The sequence below is a fragment of the Haliaeetus albicilla genome, chromosome 12, assembly GCF_947461875.1.
Source record: "Haliaeetus albicilla chromosome 12, bHalAlb1.1, whole genome shotgun sequence".
Lineage (NCBI taxonomy): Eukaryota > Metazoa > Chordata > Aves > Accipitriformes > Accipitridae > Haliaeetus > Haliaeetus albicilla.
Window position 1 is genome coordinate 30,124,228 of NC_091494.1, and position 17,620 is coordinate 30,141,847.

Sequence of the window (17,620 nt, forward strand, 5' to 3'; positions counted from 1 at the left end):
TATGCTAGCACCAAGTCCCATTTAGTGCTACAGTTTCCAGAAACATCCTCTGCAGTGGGGCTGTGTCACTGGTGCAGAAAAGACCTCCTGGCATCAGTCATAGCTGGCTCTGGTGTCCCAAGCTCTGAGCACTGCCCATGACTCGTAGTCATGAGTCATCCTCCTCCCTAGGAGTTGACCTCAGAGCTTTACAGAGCTAAGAAGACAGCTTGGGCCTTGCCTGACCTGGTGATGCACTGGAAAAGGCATGTTCAAATCCTCCCTCCACCCCAGAAGTAGGCAGACCTGGCTTTCTCCTTCAGTCTGTGGGGGCACTTTGAGTCCAGTGCTCAGCAGATGGTCAGGATGGGACTTTTCCCACCTGCATCAGAGCATCCCCCATGCTGGGGAGTTGCCAGAGCACTCATAGCACCATCCTCTCTCTTTGGGGAATTGCCTTTAACAGCACAGGGGGCTGAGCAGCACTGAGGCACATTGCCCAGGGAGGTGGGGGAACTGCCCTTCTCGCAGGGTTCAGCACTAGGGCAAGCAGACAAAACCACGGCTGACCTGACCTAGTGTTGGTGACAGTCTGTCTCTGAGAAGGAGGCTGTATCAGAGCCCGTCCCTTCCCGCCAACACTTATATAGTGGCCAATGCAAGTTCCCTGGAAATTCTGAGGCTGCACGAGGAGTTCTCAGCATTCAGCTCAGCCTTGCGGCTGAGATGAGTTGTCCAGGTGGAGCTGCAGGTCTATTGCTGCTTCATGACTTCTGACCCGGCATCTGTCGCTATCTCTGACAGACACTCTGGGAGTGGGAGTGACTGAGGCAGAGTCCCTACTGCTTTAGGTCTTCCCAGCTCTCTTATGTGGTTTCAGGTGAAATCCCAATAACTGGTAGTTTCCTCCCTGCCTGGGCTGAGCCAGCACCTTTGCTTTGCTTGGCACAACCAGTGCAATTGCTGTGCTCTCATCTTCCTCTGAAATAAGTCACTGCTGCTACCAGAATGGATGGTCAGGCAGTTGCTTGCTGATCCCTGCACCTTGTGTGGCTCCCTGCACCAGCTGGTGCTGCTGGGCTGTGCAGTGAAGGGGACCAGCAGAAGCACAATGTTACACCAGTTTGACCCAAGTGTGTGACCATGATGGGAGTCAGCAGTTTGACAAACAAGTGAAGCTGGCACTGCCACTGAAAAAAGCAGCAGCAAGTCACCGTCCCCTCTGCCAGCCACCCCAGCAGCTCATTCCTGCCCTTTGGGGCCCAGAGCTGAGCTTTGAGGAGCATGAGTGCAGCTCAGTGGTGCACAGGATGGGGAGTGCTCTGCTGGGGTCAGGGAGGAGTTGGCAGCAAATTAGAAATGGGGTGATGGGAAGGAGGGACTCCTGTTTTCAACAGCAGCAGCTTTGTTGCATGTCAAACAGCAGCTGAGCAAATGTGAAACATGTTTGTCCATGGCCATGGTGTGTACGAGAGGAACGTGGAGACTCACCACTGCTCACACACTAGCTGACAGAAAACAGTCCTGTTTTGGACCCAGCCTCCCTTGAAAGGCAGGACTGCTGCTGGCTTCGAGACTGTCTTTACAGATGATGTCTGAGGCTTTCTCGCGTGAGCATGCCAGGGGGAGAGAAGCTGCCCAGTTGGAGATGCACATGGGATCCTTCAACTGTCCCCAGGTCCCAGAAGGGCAGGAGAAGGGCTGGCTCGGTGGCAGGGTGCAGTTGTGTTGCTTGTGGCCTTCTTGGGGCTGTGGCTCTCGCAGCTGTGTCAGGAGCAGGAACCTGTATTCAAAGCAGGGTGTCCAAGTGGGCAGGGCAGCCGGGAGCAGTGGTGCTCTGTCCCAGCTGAGCAACAGGCTGACATCAGGCTCCTGATGTGGGGGCTGTACTTGGGTGAATGTGGAGCCACCCTGAGCTGGGTGACAAGCAGCCAACCTCCTGGGTGCCACCACTGGCAGGGTGAAGCACTGGTCCAGCAGAGCATCGTAGGGCCTGCTCTTCTGGAGCTGCTGTTTTGCAAAAACCCTCCATGGCTGTCGGCCCATCTGCTCTGCCAATAGCCAGGTGCCACAAAGTGATTTCTCTGTAGCATCAGGTCTCTAGGCCCATGTTATCCTCTGACAGCACGGCCTGTGTGGGGCCTGTGTGGGACCTGTGTGAGCAGAGATGAAGCTCAGCCAGCCACAGCCCAGCTGAAAATGGCGCCGCTCAGCCAGGACAGCCATGGAAAGCCCTGGTCAGTCCTCTCCTGGCCAGGTGCTGCCTCGGCATGGGGCCAAGCCACACCAGCTTTACCTCTGCCTGTGATGCTCAGCACTTCAGAGGTAGGAGCATTTTACCTTTTCCCAGGCAGATGTGCTACGAATTTTTGTGTTACCTGGGAGGCTGCACTGTGCTGAAAATACCATCTACATTGGTGAGAACAACATCTCTAAACCCACGTCTGGACCTGCAGGTGCCTTGGAAGAGACATAGACCCACACCTAGCTAGCAAGGAGCCCAGACCACCAAATGGGTGCAGGTCACCACTACAGAACAACCAGCTGTGAAATCCCTCTGAAGTCTGTGTCCATCATAATGTGCAACCCCAACCTTGCCATGGTCCTGAGAACAGGCTGCCACTAGCCCTCCTTGAAGTCATCCCTTCAGCATCCCCATGAGCAGCCCGTACATCCTTTTCCTCAAGTGCAGTGAGATACCTTTCAGTCTGTGCTATAACACATGCCTGACTGACAGAGAAACATATGTCTGTCAGCTAAAGCACCAAGGTATAAGATGCTGGAAAAACAAAACAAAGTACAAACCAGTCTACAACAAGTCAGTGTTTTACAAAAACTTCACGAAATCACAAAACAGTGTCATCAGTTACAGAGAGGCTGAGGTTTGAATGCACACACTGATTGTGAGCTGTGTGACTTCATGATCTGAGAGGAAACACATGCACATGCTTTATCTTTGGACACTGGGAAAAGGAAAATAAAGGTTCTGCCAAAATGCCTTGCCTAACACCCTACCAAGACCTACTCTCTTCTGCCTTTATTAACCTGCTGATCTTGGTCCAAATCACTCTCTCCACCAGAGGCAAACAGAATAAATTCCCTCCCATCTCAATGAGCTTCATTCAAGCCCTATGTGTAAGCATGAATCCTTTCCTCCGTAGAGCCAGGCAAGTCTTCTCTGCAAATTCACACCCATGTGTCCACAATTAGGCCTGGATCTTACCGCATGCCAAGCCATGCAGAGCCATATTTAGAGTGTTAAACTTTCACTTCTCAACAATTATCTGAACTACCACTGATGTTATGCAGATGTTGGCCTTGTAAACTCTCTTTCCATATTGCTGGACAGAAAAGGTCAGAGTTAAGGTTAAGTCTGCATTTGCCAGCTTTGTTTGCCCTGTCCAATGACAATGCTTCTCTGCTGCTGGAGTACAATTGGTTTGTATTCAAAGCAGTAGATCACTTCACATAAATGATGGTCTCTGGGAAGAGTTAAATATGTTTCTGGAACAGCCCTTAGATGTCCTGGTTGATTTAGTACAATCCTATTGATAATTGGAGAACATGGAATAGCATGGCAGGCTTGAAGAATCATCATTCCTGCAAAATTTGTCAGGATGACCTCAGATCAGTATATTTATCTTTGGCAAAACACACAAAATAAACATGCACACAAATCCTTGAGGAAGGGGAGGGGGAACCTGAAGGCCTGCAGCATGTTGCTGATTTGATTTATCTCCTCTGGAGCGGTTCCTGGTACCCCCCACCAGGGTAGCTACTATGTCTCCACACTGCATGGCTATGCTGGCCATTCACTTTGGACCACTGGAGAATGAAGAGCAGGAGAAAACACTGTGGGACTCAAGGAACGATTGCTGTGCACAGTGCGAAAGAGCCGCTGCCTCCACCAAATCAGCCTTTCCTGGACAAACCTTTTCTTGCTACTGATGCTGCCAGATGGAAGCAAGAGACTGGAATGCTGACCCTCGAGCCACTCTAAGAGGGACACCTATGTGCCACCATCTTCTAGCTGCCACCTCCTTGCTCCACTTTCTGCCTGCTGTGTGCCACAGGGATTAAAAGGATTCTGGGATGAGGAAACAACAAGCAATTAATATATCTCTAGCACCCTTTAACACACATATGGCTCTTTCAGCTGCTCAGTGTGTGCAGGCCATGGAGAGATGGCAGAAGTTTAGTTATTAAGAATTACTTCAGCCCTCGTTAACACTGGCCTGGAATCCTTCAAAAGGGATTCAGACTCGTCATGAGTCACAGAGCACAGCTAATCCTTCCCAAACCTGGGGAGCAAGCAAAGCCTCACACCTGCCTGCACAAGACCATTTCCAAAGCAACGGCGCATCGTGAAGCACGGCTCCTTGGGGCTTGGCATTTCAGGGTCTGATCCCTCCTGGCTTGTCCTTCGCATGCTCCATACAAGCTACATAGCTCTCTGTGTAAACTGCTGCTGTCCCGTAGCGTGTTACAGCCCCTGAGCCGTGCAGGGGGTGTGGTGCAGGGCGGTGGGTTGTCTGAGACATTCATTCCTCTTCCAAGTGAATGGAGGACAGTAAATCAGAGCACTGCACGTTCTGCCATGTTTGTGGGGCTTTACAGCTACCAAAGTCTGCACACGGAGCAGGGACACTGGAGGAAACTCTGTCACATAGAGACTTTGCACATAAAAGACATTCAACCACTTCAACCATTAAATGTTAGCTTTTCTTCTCTATTCCCCATGTTACTAACAATCCAGCACAAACTGAAAGCAGCATTATTGATTTATTTGTATTCCTTAGCATCCTGCTTTCCTCCCATCTCACAGATTGTGATGACCAGGGTTGTGCCATGGCCATGTCCCACATTACCTGTGGCAGTCCCAGCAGTGGGGAGAGCGAGGAGCAGACACTCATTTGGGATTTTGGCAAGCCCAACTCAAACAAAATGAATAGACAGAGAAATCTTGTCAAATGGGAAACCTATCTCTCACCACGCAATAGTGAAGGATGGCAGCTGTGGGAATAAGTCATGAACCAAAGAATGCCCCACAAATTGACTGCTCTAGAAATGCTGAAAGGCACGAGAATTTATGGATGAAAAGACCCACAAAGTTTACTTTTACTGGAGAATCATTTGAAAAATATGTTTAGAGATCCCACTGTTGGTTCCATAATAAAGCCAGCTTACAAATAAACCAGCAATGAGCCTTAAAAACAATACTGGTTCATTTGAAAAGAATGCAGGGGCATGTAACACAGCCTGTCCTCCTCTCGTCAGAAAGGTGGCAGTGTTGCTTTGTAGTTGCTGGAGGAATTGTTACAGACTGAGATTTTTTTCAAATGAACAGCAATGTACCATAATATACCAACAAAATCTAAGGAATGACTTAATCTAATGAAATGTAAGATCAGAGCGATATGGAAACCACACCAAAGCCCTGGACCCAAGTTTTGTATAATTCAGCCAGACTAGGACACTTGTGTTTGCACACACACTCTTGGGTTTTCAACCAACTGCCAACTTTGTATTTGCTGAGAAAACAAAGTTTAAGTTGACCACCCAGCTATCTAAGAGATCCTGATAACACCACTCATGTCTACCATCAGTATCATAAATCTCTGATTTCATTATCTACAATGCACAAGGAGGCAAAAACACACACGGCATGGGTGACATGCCAGACCGGGTGCATGTTCTAACGTGACTACCCCGTCCGGTTTTACAGTGTCCCATACAGCACATGCAGCTGGTTTGTCTGAACATCCTCCCAGATAATATTCCCAGGGAGAACTTCACCTCTGGGAAGGTCAGAGAAAGCTCCTCGAGAACATTTTTTGACATTACCATTAATATTACAGTACATTATGGTCATTAAAAAAAAAATTACAAGTAAAGATACTCACTCACGAACACAGCATACTTACTATAAATAAAGCCAGTGAATAAAGGCATGAATATCCAGCAGAGGGTCTGATTTAGAAGTGACTGTCCCATAGTTCACCTTCACTCACCTTCACTCACGCTGAAAGTCCTCTGAGAAGCCCCTTATCGGTGCTTCTCCTAACTTACGAGACGGAGGCATGTTTTACTTGCAAACCCTCTGAGAGTGGCAATCAATTGTGTGGCTCTGGTTTTATTTCTCTGATGATGTCACTTTAAATACTTTTCATGTTCCATTTGTTATTTTTACTTCTAAAAATGACGCATTTCTTCAAATTCATTTTTCTCCAATTAGTCACGACTTAATGGAACAAAGTCAGCTGCCTGCATGTCAGAGAGAGTGTCAGGCCCATCCTCACTGCGATTATCACAGACGGACCCGCAAGAGCATCTAGAATATATGGACGGCATTAGGTACCTTGTTTATCCCAGATGCCCTTTTGGCTTCCTGCCCAAATCCTTTGCAGCAGGGCCAGGGCAGGAGACCCAGGAACTGCAGTTTTACCAAAATAAACCACAGACATAAATCGAAGACAATGAAAAACCAGGAAAAAAAAAAAAAGCAACAGAGAGGAAGGAAGATGCGTTTCTCCACTTGCGGAACAGCCTCTGTAAGAGTAAAGCCGTGACAGCTCTACGACCCCTTGAATATTTTGCTTGCATGCTGCTTCCAAACATTTAATGCAAAACAGTCTGTGGCTACGGCTTGCCGGAGAGAGAAGTTTTAAAAGAAATCTCAACATTTCCCCTACCTGATCTGAACTTGCTCCGAATCAGCAAGGAGTGCTCAGACCCCAGGAGTGTCATGGTGACTCGGGGACCAGATCCAGACGCCCCTCACTTAAACCATTAACTTCCTCCACAGAGAAAAGCCGACCAGACCACAGCTAGTGCTCAGGATTCATCCAGCTCTCCTGGACTCTCTAGGTGCTTTTACAGCCGGCTGGCAAGAAGCAGCAAGTGGCTTTGAAAGTTTTGGTCCCATCCAGCACTGACCCTCCACAGACACCAACTGCTCCCCCTGTGCTGTGTTGAACTAATTAACGTGGAGCTAGCGGGAGCCTCCTCCTGCCCGGAGTTTACTACCAGCAGCTGGGTGTCCTGGCTGATGTCATCGTCTAGCGGGGAGCAGCGACTATCGGAAAGGGTCTTAGCAAAGACAGAAGTTTGATATCTGATACTAATTACTACCGGCCGGTGCGCAGCCAATCAGGACGCTCCCCGTCTCGGCCGACTTTGGGAGCCACTCGGAAATATCAACAGAGCGAGGGCTTAACTCTTTGCAGCATGGTGCGAGGCAGGCCCCACGACCTCTGTCTCCCACGCTGGGGCAGCCAGTGTGGTGTGGGGCTCTGCGCGCCCCTAAGACGAAGGACGGGCTGGGGTCAGGGCAAGTGTCCCAGGCGAGGGGACGGCTGGGTGCAGGTCCTTGCACCCGAGTGCCGGGTTGGATGCCTATCCCATCAGGGAGCCAGAGGACCAGAGAGGACTTGGCTACTCGGGAAACGGGGCTGTGACTCTGGCCACGGCTGCTGCCCCTCGTCCGGTTCGTTTGGGTGCTGAGGCACAGAGCAGGCTGCGCCCTGGGCTGCACAGATCCTGGGGCTGCACGAGGAAGCTGAAAGTGAGCGCAGGGGTGTGCTCAGATGTTTCATCTGTGCTTCTCTCTCCTGCAGTGTAGGTGTTCCCAAAGCTGTGCTGCTCGGTGCGCACCTTTGTCAGTATGTGGCTGCATCCGTGGGATTAGCCACTTGAGATGCTCACATACACTGCGGCTCAGGTAGCATGTGCTGCAGGCACTCAGAACATGTCCTCTTGTTCTGTTACACACAGACACTCAGAATAATGCCAAATATATGGGATGGGGTTAATTCTTGACTTAAAGTTTCCTGTGCTACAGGTGAGCACAGTAATCCCAAAGACGCTGGGCAGAGCCATGTGCTGGACCTAGCTGCAATGGAGGATGCTTCTCCACCTACCAAACATTCTCTCAGAGAAGAAAAACTTTTTGCCAACATGCAAAGTAAAGAAATACAGATCCTTCAAGGCTTCCCCTCCCCAAGCCCACATCCGGTTCACTTGAGGTAAGTGGAAGAAAATGAACTGGTGGCACCTTCTAACTTGTAACATAACTGGTACAAGTCAAGCTAAGTCAAGGACAGGTCTCAGCTTCCCTGACACGTGGGTCTCATCTGGGAAGCTGCCTAAATTCCCACTACATCATAAATATCCACCTGAAAACTCCCTCAGACCTGGTTTGGGGTTTTATTGGTTTTGTTTGTTTGTTTGTTTGTTTTGTTTTGTTTTTAAATCCTATGGTTTCTGGGAAGCCCTCTTAAATATTTTGGCTTGGTGATAGGAATTTCACAGCTTCCAGACTTGTATGCCCATGTTGCCAGAGACCTTAGAAACCCGGTAACCACAGAAGCTCTCATTCCAGTAGTGCCCCACTTAAAGCTAAGTGCTGCGGTCCCTCACCCTCATGTAGTCCATGTGATGAGGCTGTCCTGAGCTGAGCCCTCTACCTGTCATGGACCGGACATGTGATTTCCTGGTCATGCTACATCTGATTAAGTCGATATTCCTTAATGACTGATGGGGAAGAAGTTATTGAAATAAATTAATCTCCAAGCATTGACCTGAGTCAGTAAACAGAGCCCTACTGCAGTGTCCAACAAGGTGGCCAGGAGGCTTGTTCCTTACTAATTTTTCCTAATGTTTAGTCCACTATGTTTGGAATGTCCTATCTAATGGAATTCTCCTCATAAGTAGTGTTCTCCTGAAACAAATGCCACCATTTAGCAGAACCACACCATGAGCAGCTCAAGGACAAGACAGGACTCGTTGACACTCCCAGTCTCAAACTGCACTTTCTGTACTTTTTGCATTGCAAACTTCTGTATGATTTACTGGCCCTGCTGGCCAAAGCACCACTCAGGTATCCCTGCTCCCTTTGGAGCCTGCTGGTTCCTAATGTCTTCTCCATCGTGCATTGGCTGGACCTGCCTGAGCAGGCTTTGGCCATACAGCGCCCCATGTGCTGATCCCACCCTGGATCTGTCCCTCTACCCCTTCAGGACTATCTGCAGATGTGATGGATGGGCACACGAGCTCCAGGCCTGATACCAAATGCTTGGAGGGGGCTGGCAGGACAGGCCTGCTCCCTGCTGCAAGGCAGTCTGCTGGGTGGGCTTCTCCCATTACCTCCACCACTGGCATCTCGTCTCTGCTGAGGTTCGTGCACAGAAGAGGACTTGTCGAAAGACCCCACCTCAAGGATATAGACAGTGCAGGAGCCTTCTGGGCCCCTAAAGCCCTTGAGTATCATAGTCTTCCCTCTGTCATGGAGATGCATTGCCCACTTAAATGATAAATGAAGACAAAGGACTTTTTTTTCTAGCATGGACTACTAAAATTATTAGTGGGTGAGATGGATAATTAAGAGATGTGGTCTCCTAATTTTTCAGAGCAGTCTGAAGGTGCCTTTAAAGCAGTGAATAAACCAGAACCAATTAAAAAATTCAGGTTTTGACTTTCAGAAAATTTTTCACATGGTCCCATACAAACTCAGAATTGTTTCAAGGCAGGAAGCAAAGTATTGTGATGAGTCAAAATCAGGAATACACAAGAAAAGGAAGTAGAAAGGTTGGGCAATGATCAACAGGGAAAAAGGGCAAGCACTATATTTATTACTTTTTTAGATGGGGTAGGGGCTGCAAAATGTGCAGCTGAAAAAGTAAACAGGTTAATAAAATACCAGAATGATCAAGAAACTGGTTCATGGCCTGCCTCAATTGGGGAGGATGGCCAGACAGTGGCAGATGGAGCCCATTTGATGTGGATAAACTCTTTACTTTTGTGTCAGAATGGAGGATGAACCCTGCAAACCTCCCAAGCACAGAAGCTTGGGAGATGGAGTCATGCAACGATCACAGGTTCCTTGAGCTTGAGTCACTGTGAGTGTGTACAGAGGTAAGTGAGTGAGATGGTATCTATACTTCAGAGTAAAGCTTTCTACTTACTTATTCAGTGACTTGTCATCCAGATTAATGCAGAAAGTGTGGTGTGATTTAGCAGGCACATCCCAGTTGATAATTTTCTAGGGATGTACATGGTGTCTCAGCTGGCAGACCTGACCTCCATTTTAATGGGATGCCTTCATTCCTCCCTACTCTTTTCTCAGGACTTTTTATTAACCTGCAGACAATTCCTGAGCATTTCCCCTGGAAGGCACATGTCAGATCAGCACTTCATATGGGAGGTTGTACTGGCCATGTATCCCAAGGTATGTAGGTACTTCTCCGCTGGCTGAAAGAGTGAGCCTGCTTCTGTCTGAGCACATTTACACCAGATATTTAGCTGTGTGAGGCACCCAAGCACCCCTTCACGCAGTCTGAGTTTCTCAGTGCCAGGGTTTGCTCAAAAGAGATGTCAGAGCCTGTCCTGAATGCCAGTGCCTGTGCAGGATTGCTAGTGTTATGGCTTTGCTCCCTCTTCCCTGGCATTACAAGCCCATGAGGGAATGGATAAGACTGTTGCAGCTTTCTTTAATTCCTTTTTCTTGTCAGCTACAGCCTGTTGGCTGCTGATAGTCCTTCCCCTGAATGCCCAGATCCCAACAATCAGCATTGGCACTCTGCTGAATGCCACCAAAAATGAAAGGGAAGAGCCGGAAGATTGAAGTGTTGACTGAGGGGCTCAAACTGCTGCATACGATCTCATCTAAAAACTCATCTCCTGGTTAAACCAGAATTTTCTTAGGGAGTCTGAGGAGAAACTCTATGTCAGCACAAACAACATCTCAAGATGATCTTGCTTAGCTGGCGCTTTTCTTCAGGCAACTCCCTGTCCAGGTGGTGTTGGAGCCACCACTCTGAGAGCACTGAAGTGCTTTTCTGAGAAGGCTATAGAAACTGTACCGGTCACTTTGGCAGTCACTAGACATGGGGCTGTCATTTCTCAAGTCTGAAGTGACCCCAGCCTCTCTTCCTTGAGTGGTAATTGCTAATGCTGGGCTCTTAACTGTGCAGATGCATAGACTGGTCATTTCTTTTCCCTGCTCCGTGTGTTATTTACATTTATTGATGTCAAATCTCATCTGATGTTTCATCTTTCAGGCATTCAGCATGTAGAGAGCATTCTGCAACTGTTTGCAGGAAGTTTTACTTCTAACTGCTTTAGTAATTTTGAATCATCAGCCCTTTTCCCTGATGTTTCTGCTGAGGAGCCCTCTCCTCGCACATGCTCCTTTGGCACTCCACAAACTACCTCACTCACAGGTGAAAAATGGCCATTTATTCCTATCTTTAACAAGTCATTAGTCCCTGGAAGGCTCTTCCTCTTCCCACCTACAAGGTTGGAGCTAGACATTTCTGAGGAGAAATCTCATTGAAAGGTTGGTGGAAACCCATAGCCACTGTATTCTTTGGCCCGCTCTTATCTGTACTGTCAGTGAATACTTCAAAGACTTTTGAGCAATTGGCAGGCATGATAACCCTCATACATAGAATTCCTCCATATTTCTGCTAAACCTATTCAACAAATTTACAAACTGGAATGAACATCTACTCATCAATAGTTCCTTGGGTCCTCATTGGAGCCTTTTGTAAAAATGAGCATCAGATTTACCACTCTTATCCACCCATGGCAGATAAGGATGTTGGGTCTCATACCATGCTTAGCAGCAGGGATGTGTTCCTTTGAATATTTCAGAGTTCTGCAGTACCCTGGGACTACCAGGTCACAGAAATTTGTTACTACTCATTTGACAAATTTATTCTAAAATCAATTCTGATGCTACTTCAACAGCTCCTTAATCACATTTGCAGGACAGACAGACCCCAGCGTACTACTGGCTCCAGAGATGTTATTAGCTGGCCACCATCCTTTCCACCTCTTGCTCTTCTGCTGGTGCTTTCAGTGACTGTTCCTCTCTCCTTGGGATGCTTTACATAGTATGCCAGTTGTTTATCCCAAATGAGGGCAATGCCCTGCCCTTGCCAATCCAGGCAAGTAAGGTGAGGTAAGTTGCACAGGTGCTTAGGGGAGAAGCAAGCCAGTTCATGAGCTCCACTAGGCACCCTATTTAGGTTCCTACTGCCACGTACCCACCTGACATCCTCTCAGAGAATTAACTAAAACCCAGTGTGTGGTTTACCACTCTGTTTAATGCAGAGATAAGCTTGTGATAGAATTAAGTGATAATGAAGAAAGCCACTTAGTCATATTGTTAAACAATGCCTGAGCCTGATTGGGCCAGGAGAAACTTCTGCTGCCTTGTGAACACTGTACACATGCTGTACCCACAGAGGTACCTCCATGGGGAGCAATGCCACAGGTTTGGCCTGGCTCTTGCAAACTGCTGCCTCTCCCTGCTAGGGCAGGTGTGGGAAGGGATCAGGCACACATGGGCTCTGATGGGAGGCCATGTTCTTAGTTGACCCCAGGCTTCTGAGATGGTGAAGATTCAAAGTCCCATGATGCCGATTCCAGGACCTGCTCTTAGAAATCCTTCCTCCCCTCTCCAAAACTGAACAGCCACAAACTATGCCCTGTAAAACCATGCCACTGACAAAGGCTGAGAGGTCAGAAAAGTTGAAAGACATTTTCTTCTCCTCCTCTCCCCTCCTCCCTCTCCCTTTCCCTTTCCTCCTGCAGGGAGTACCAGTGTCCAAGTCTTGCAAGCTCTCGGTTCACTGTCCACGCTTGTGTCTTAGGAGGTGACGCAACCTCTAAGAGAGGACTCATCTCCACAAATGACTCAGCTGCTGAATTCACAGTCCAGAGCTGGTGTTTCCCTATGCTGGTCATTACATGAGAGTCAGCCCTGACCACATGTATTCCTGATGTCCTCAGGAAACAGAGGTAAGTTTTCTCCCATAAACCTCAGACTAGAGGCAAGGAGGACAGGCACTGAGATCACACCACAGATACTGAGCCATTTGCCTGAAGGCAATCTGTCTTAGGTAGCCCAGAAATAGTAAAACCCTCCACAAGGTCTTCCTGTGTTTCCAGAGTTCACACTGCCCTCACATGTCTTGGATGTGTCTGCCACCAGGCACTGTGCTGCACCACAGTCACTCTTCAGCTCTGAAAAGGGCAGGCATCACGACCACTTGCCACCTTTCTTTGGAAGGTGAAACAGGCACATAGGTAGCAAAGACCACAAGGACCAGTATTGCTCCCTGTTCTCTACAGCACTGCTATAGGCATCTCTGCTGTAAACAGGGTCATACCGACTGCAGTGAGTGAAGGAGTGAGCCTTAAATACCAAAATAAATTAGTCATGGTAGGGAATTCCTTTGAACTGAGAAGTCACACCCCAGAGCCATAAGGATATCAGCTCTGTGTTGCTCACCAGATACCAGGAAGCAGTCCCTTCTAATCTTCCAGCACACCCTATTGTTTATGGTACTGATTTATTTTAAAGCAGATTGTTTGTTTCTGTGTAGATTTGCATCTGTGGGAAAAAGACCCAAATGAGCTGATGTTTCTGTGAGATCCCTCTGGGGACTTGGAGGGGTCAGTGTGTGACAGTGTCTGTGGCACAGAAAGCCAGACTCCAGCAGGTCTCAGGGCTGTGGAGCTGCAGCCCTAGGGAGGGATGTCTCCCAGACCCCTCCCAGGGCTGCACTGCCAGGTGAGGCTGGGGTCTGTCTCCTGCCCTCAGCCTCATGCTGAGGGAATTCACTTTGCCTGGCCCACTGCTCTGCCATTTGCTTTCTCATTGCACAGGAGATCCAGCTCTGCACCAGAGAAGACCTGCTATTTTACCCATGTACTGGAGCTACTGCTGGTGTTGATGCCAGCACAGAATGTATTTATTGGCATTGTCAACAGCAAACCCCTGAATTCAGCAAACTGAATTGACTGTTAGACTTAGGTTTGGATGTAATGCCAAGTAAGAGGTCTGGTAAACATTTTACAACTGTCCAAGCAAATGGTTCTTCCCCAAACCTGGTATCCTGCTAGTCACATCTGCTCAGACTGTCCTCTTCTGTAGGAATGAGCCCAGTTTGCCTTTGGCTTCTTCTCTCTAACACCTGGAAGCTCCATTTGGTGAAGAGCCCTCCTGCCATGGCCTTGTTTCTTGAATCTCCACAGCATGCTCTGGGAAGACAAATCTGATGGGATGAAGTCGTGACCCTGACTCTCCTCATCCTATGTGTAGGCTAGTGATAATTTGCTGCATGCTTGTGTAGCTGTGCTGGCGAAGGTCCCATGGGGAGATACAGCTGTATTGGCACAGAGCTCCGTGCTGAATGTCCCCAGGCTGGTATAACACTGAATCCTGAAGGAGGGGGAAAGCTGGAGAGAGATTTGCCTTTACAAATATGTTGCTCAGGAGGAGTGCATTCTTCCATTCATAACCAATACAGCTGTGATAAACTGAGTGTAGGGCAGGCATTACAGGGAAACCAGTAGCCAAGGCTCACAAGGAGCTCTGGACATCCTTTGAAGATACTCACTGCCAGGATGTCATCACCTTGATAGAGAGTGGAAGAAGCAATCTTTCCCCAGAGGAGGCTTTTACAATGGGCCAGGTGAACTGCCCATTAATGTGTCCAAATGATGGAGACAAGGATCACTGCACATCTGAAGTTAGGGCAGATATGAATCTCCGGCTCTGAGACTGCCCCAGCAGAGCTCCAGCTGTGCTGTCAGTCATGGTCTTTAGGAACTTGCAAAGAAATGAGCTTGTCTTTGCATGCCTGAGACTCAGCCCAGGGGTGAATTGCACAGAAAAGAGGTCATCTGCCTCTCACATGGCAAATAGTCAGGACCCTGTCCATGACCTGGGACAGACAGACGTTTTCTGAACAGGAGCTAGCAAAGCAGCAGTGTCTTTGTCACTGTGAAGCAGAGGTGATCTCTGGGGAATAGCTCAGAATGATCCTAGCTTGGTCCTAGCTCAGGACTTAGCCCAGAGCATGGTATTTCTTTGGTCAGGAAGCTATGAGCATGGACAGTCGCCCAACACAACCCAGTCCTTACCTTCTGATTGCATCAGACCCTGGTAAGTGCCATCACAGCAGCATTTGCCTACTTTGAATTTGCCACAGTCTACCAGGCATTTAACTGGTCTGTCACCTCCCTATCTCCTCATAGAGCTTGAGGGCAGGAATTTATGGTGAAGATGTCATGAGCTCTTCCCATTCTCAGAGCAGACAGGTCTTGCTTGGATTCGAGCTGTGAACTATTTATTACAGTGCTGCAAGCATCCAAGCAAGGTCCCTTAATTTATGAAAGTCCAGAAGATATTATGCAATTGACAACACGAACACAAAAATACTTCTGCACTTTACTAAAGCTACTATTAAGCTGCCTGATATTTTCATCATAATATTTACTTCTTTGTAAATATGCTAAATTCTCCAATTCCAATTCAAAACAGAGAGATCAGAGAATGAAAATAGGGAGATGACATAGCTGTTTAAAGATTATGTAAAATGTTTTTTACTAGCATAAATATTTGATTGTAAAACTTTGCCTGTTGTGTTTACTGAGCAGGGATGCGCAGTGAGTGCAGAGAGCTGCCTCAGCCAGGCACTGTGGTGGAGCCTGCCCCATGTCCCTGCCCAACCCTTCCCATGCGGTCCAGGCTGCGAGGACAGTGGATGCACTGACAGTCGCCCCTGTCTCGCTGGCTCTGGGCAGTGGGCAGAGTGGGGAGCTCACTCTTGACACACTGACTGGTTCTTTGGCTTCAGTGGCTGCAGCCAAGTAGCCATCATCTCCAGGAGTCTCAGGGCAGGGTGGATCAGAGGGAGTGAAGGAAGAGTTAAAGGCTCATAGTCTTAGCCTGGTTTGAGGCTGGGGAGGTCAGCGGGAGGAGTGATGCTCTTGATGGGGACTCTGGCTTGAGCACAGCTCTAGGGTCAAGCGGGCTGCGCTGGCAGGAGTTCAAGGCACTCGAGGACCTCCTCTGTCCATGCAGACCAGGGGGAAGAGCCAGGCTAGACATGGCCCATGTTGTCCAGAGGCAGCAATGGTGTGGTCTGTGGGATGGAAGATGCCAAGAACTGCCTCCTGACTCATGATCATGGGGGGACACCAAGGTCAGGGCACTGCTCTTGGTGGGAGGATGAGCACAGCAGCACCATGTGCTCTGAATGTGTCCCTGGTACGGACCCACAGGTGGTGGAGGGTCTTCGCCCCATGTTCTTGTGGGGAGGTGATGGGGAGGAGGACTGGGGACAGGCTTTGCTGATTCCCTGCAGGCAAACCTGAGGGAGCCGTACGCTGAGTGGGACTGCATATTTCAGTGTCTCACAGCTGGGGCAGGCGAATTTCTATTTTAATCCACTGGAGATAACATTTTGGGGATGGTTTCCCAATGGAGCTGGGCAGGGATGGCAGAGTCTGGTGACTTGCTCCCCTCAGGGAACTTCTCTAGCACCCACGGCTGCTCTGATGTCTCAGGCCACAAGCAATGTGCTCTCTGGTGCTGAGCTCCTGTTGCAGTGGTGCCTGGGGTAAGCCTCAAATGCCGCACTCCAGGAAAGCAGGGACTTACTCCCTCTATCCTGCAAGTAACTCGTGCATAGTGCAAACCAAGCCTATGGTTGGTTGCCTGTGTCCTTCCTCCTGCATCCCTCAAGCTTCTCCTCCTTCTCATCCTCCCTTGAGCAGCCAGCCACACAGGTCACCCCAGGCAAGAGTCCAAGCGTGCCTTCACATCCCCAGACCATGCTGTTAGATACGTTCTATGTGCTGTCTAGGCTGCAGTTTCTGAAGGGATGTCACAGTGAATGAGACAGTTGCTGCGTGCTGTAACTGCTTGGCTCTCCTGCCTTTAATGCCAGCCAAATGTGCACTCCTTTTGGGCAACCCTCACCCTGCCCCAGCTTGGGCAGCACGTGTTGCAGCAGCATTGGTGCTCAGGAGTCTCTACCAAAGTATGAGAAGGTAAAGGCTGGGGCTGGGCTGATACCTCTACAAGCAGGGCTTCCCAGCCAGCCGGTCTTGTGCAAACAGCTGCTGGACCAGTGTAGTGAGCAATAAAGAGCACGTGAGCCTCCAGCCTGAGCTGGTGCATTTTGTAGCAATGATGAATGAGCCTTTGGCTGCTTGCTGGATGGCCAGTGCAGGCAGGAAGGGTTTTTTATGCCTGGCCTGGCTGCTCCAAGCTCTGGTGGCTTGGTGGCTGGCTGGAAATGAGGGAGAGAAGCAATGGCAGTGTCAGCATCACCACCAGAGGCCCCAGATTACATGCCTTGCTGACCTGTGTCCCCCCCTTCACCCTCTGCTTGCTGAGTGCTTGCAGAGAGATACTCGGCAGCACGCGGGTGTCCGGAGGGGCTGCACAAGTCCCATTAGTCCATGGGAGCAGCTTGGCAGCCAGGCAGTGCAGAAACAGTTAGGGTAACAGACCCAAGGAGGATGTGCCTGAGCAGGGCAGTGCATCCCGAGAGCTGTGGAGGCTCCGCAGGGCCCCGGCTGGTGGAGTGACCTGGCTTCTGTTCCCTCTGCAGCAGGAGTTTGGGCAAGTCACGTCTCCTTTTGGTTTCCTTATCTCTAAACGGCGGTAATGAGGGTAACCCCTTCGTAAAGCTCTTAGAAATCTCCCACCGAGCAGGGCCAGATAAGAGCTGTATTGTTATAAGCCCTGCAGCAGCTCCAAAGCTTGAGGTTTTGCTATAAAGCAGCCTACCCAGCCCTACCTCTGCTCTAACGATGCAGGAGAGCGGCAACGAATTGA

The 17,620-nt window shown here is 49.2% G+C and overlaps 1 protein-coding gene across 8 annotated transcripts in view; it reads right to left on the reverse strand.

Annotated features, from left to right (window-relative positions):
• MYOCD (myocardin) overlaps nucleotides 1-17,620 on the reverse strand; it is a 114,887-nt gene that overhangs the window by 32,690 nt on the left and 64,577 nt on the right. For 3 of the 8 annotated variants that reach the window (XM_069798863.1, XM_069798858.1, XM_069798862.1), the window contains exon 1: nucleotides 5,904-6,266. The exons of 2 other annotated variants lie outside the window; for them this stretch is intronic. Coding sequence is in view for 2 of the 6 variants with exons in the window: in XM_069798858.1 (XP_069654959.1) it covers nucleotides 5,904-5,973 (70 nt within the window). In the remaining 4 variants the exon portion in view is untranslated. Of the gene's footprint in view, nucleotides 1-5,903; nucleotides 6,267-6,671; nucleotides 6,939-17,620 lie in introns of those variants that run through there. 3 more of the 8 variants (XM_069798864.1, XM_069798861.1, XM_069798859.1) reach the window with 2 other exon arrangements.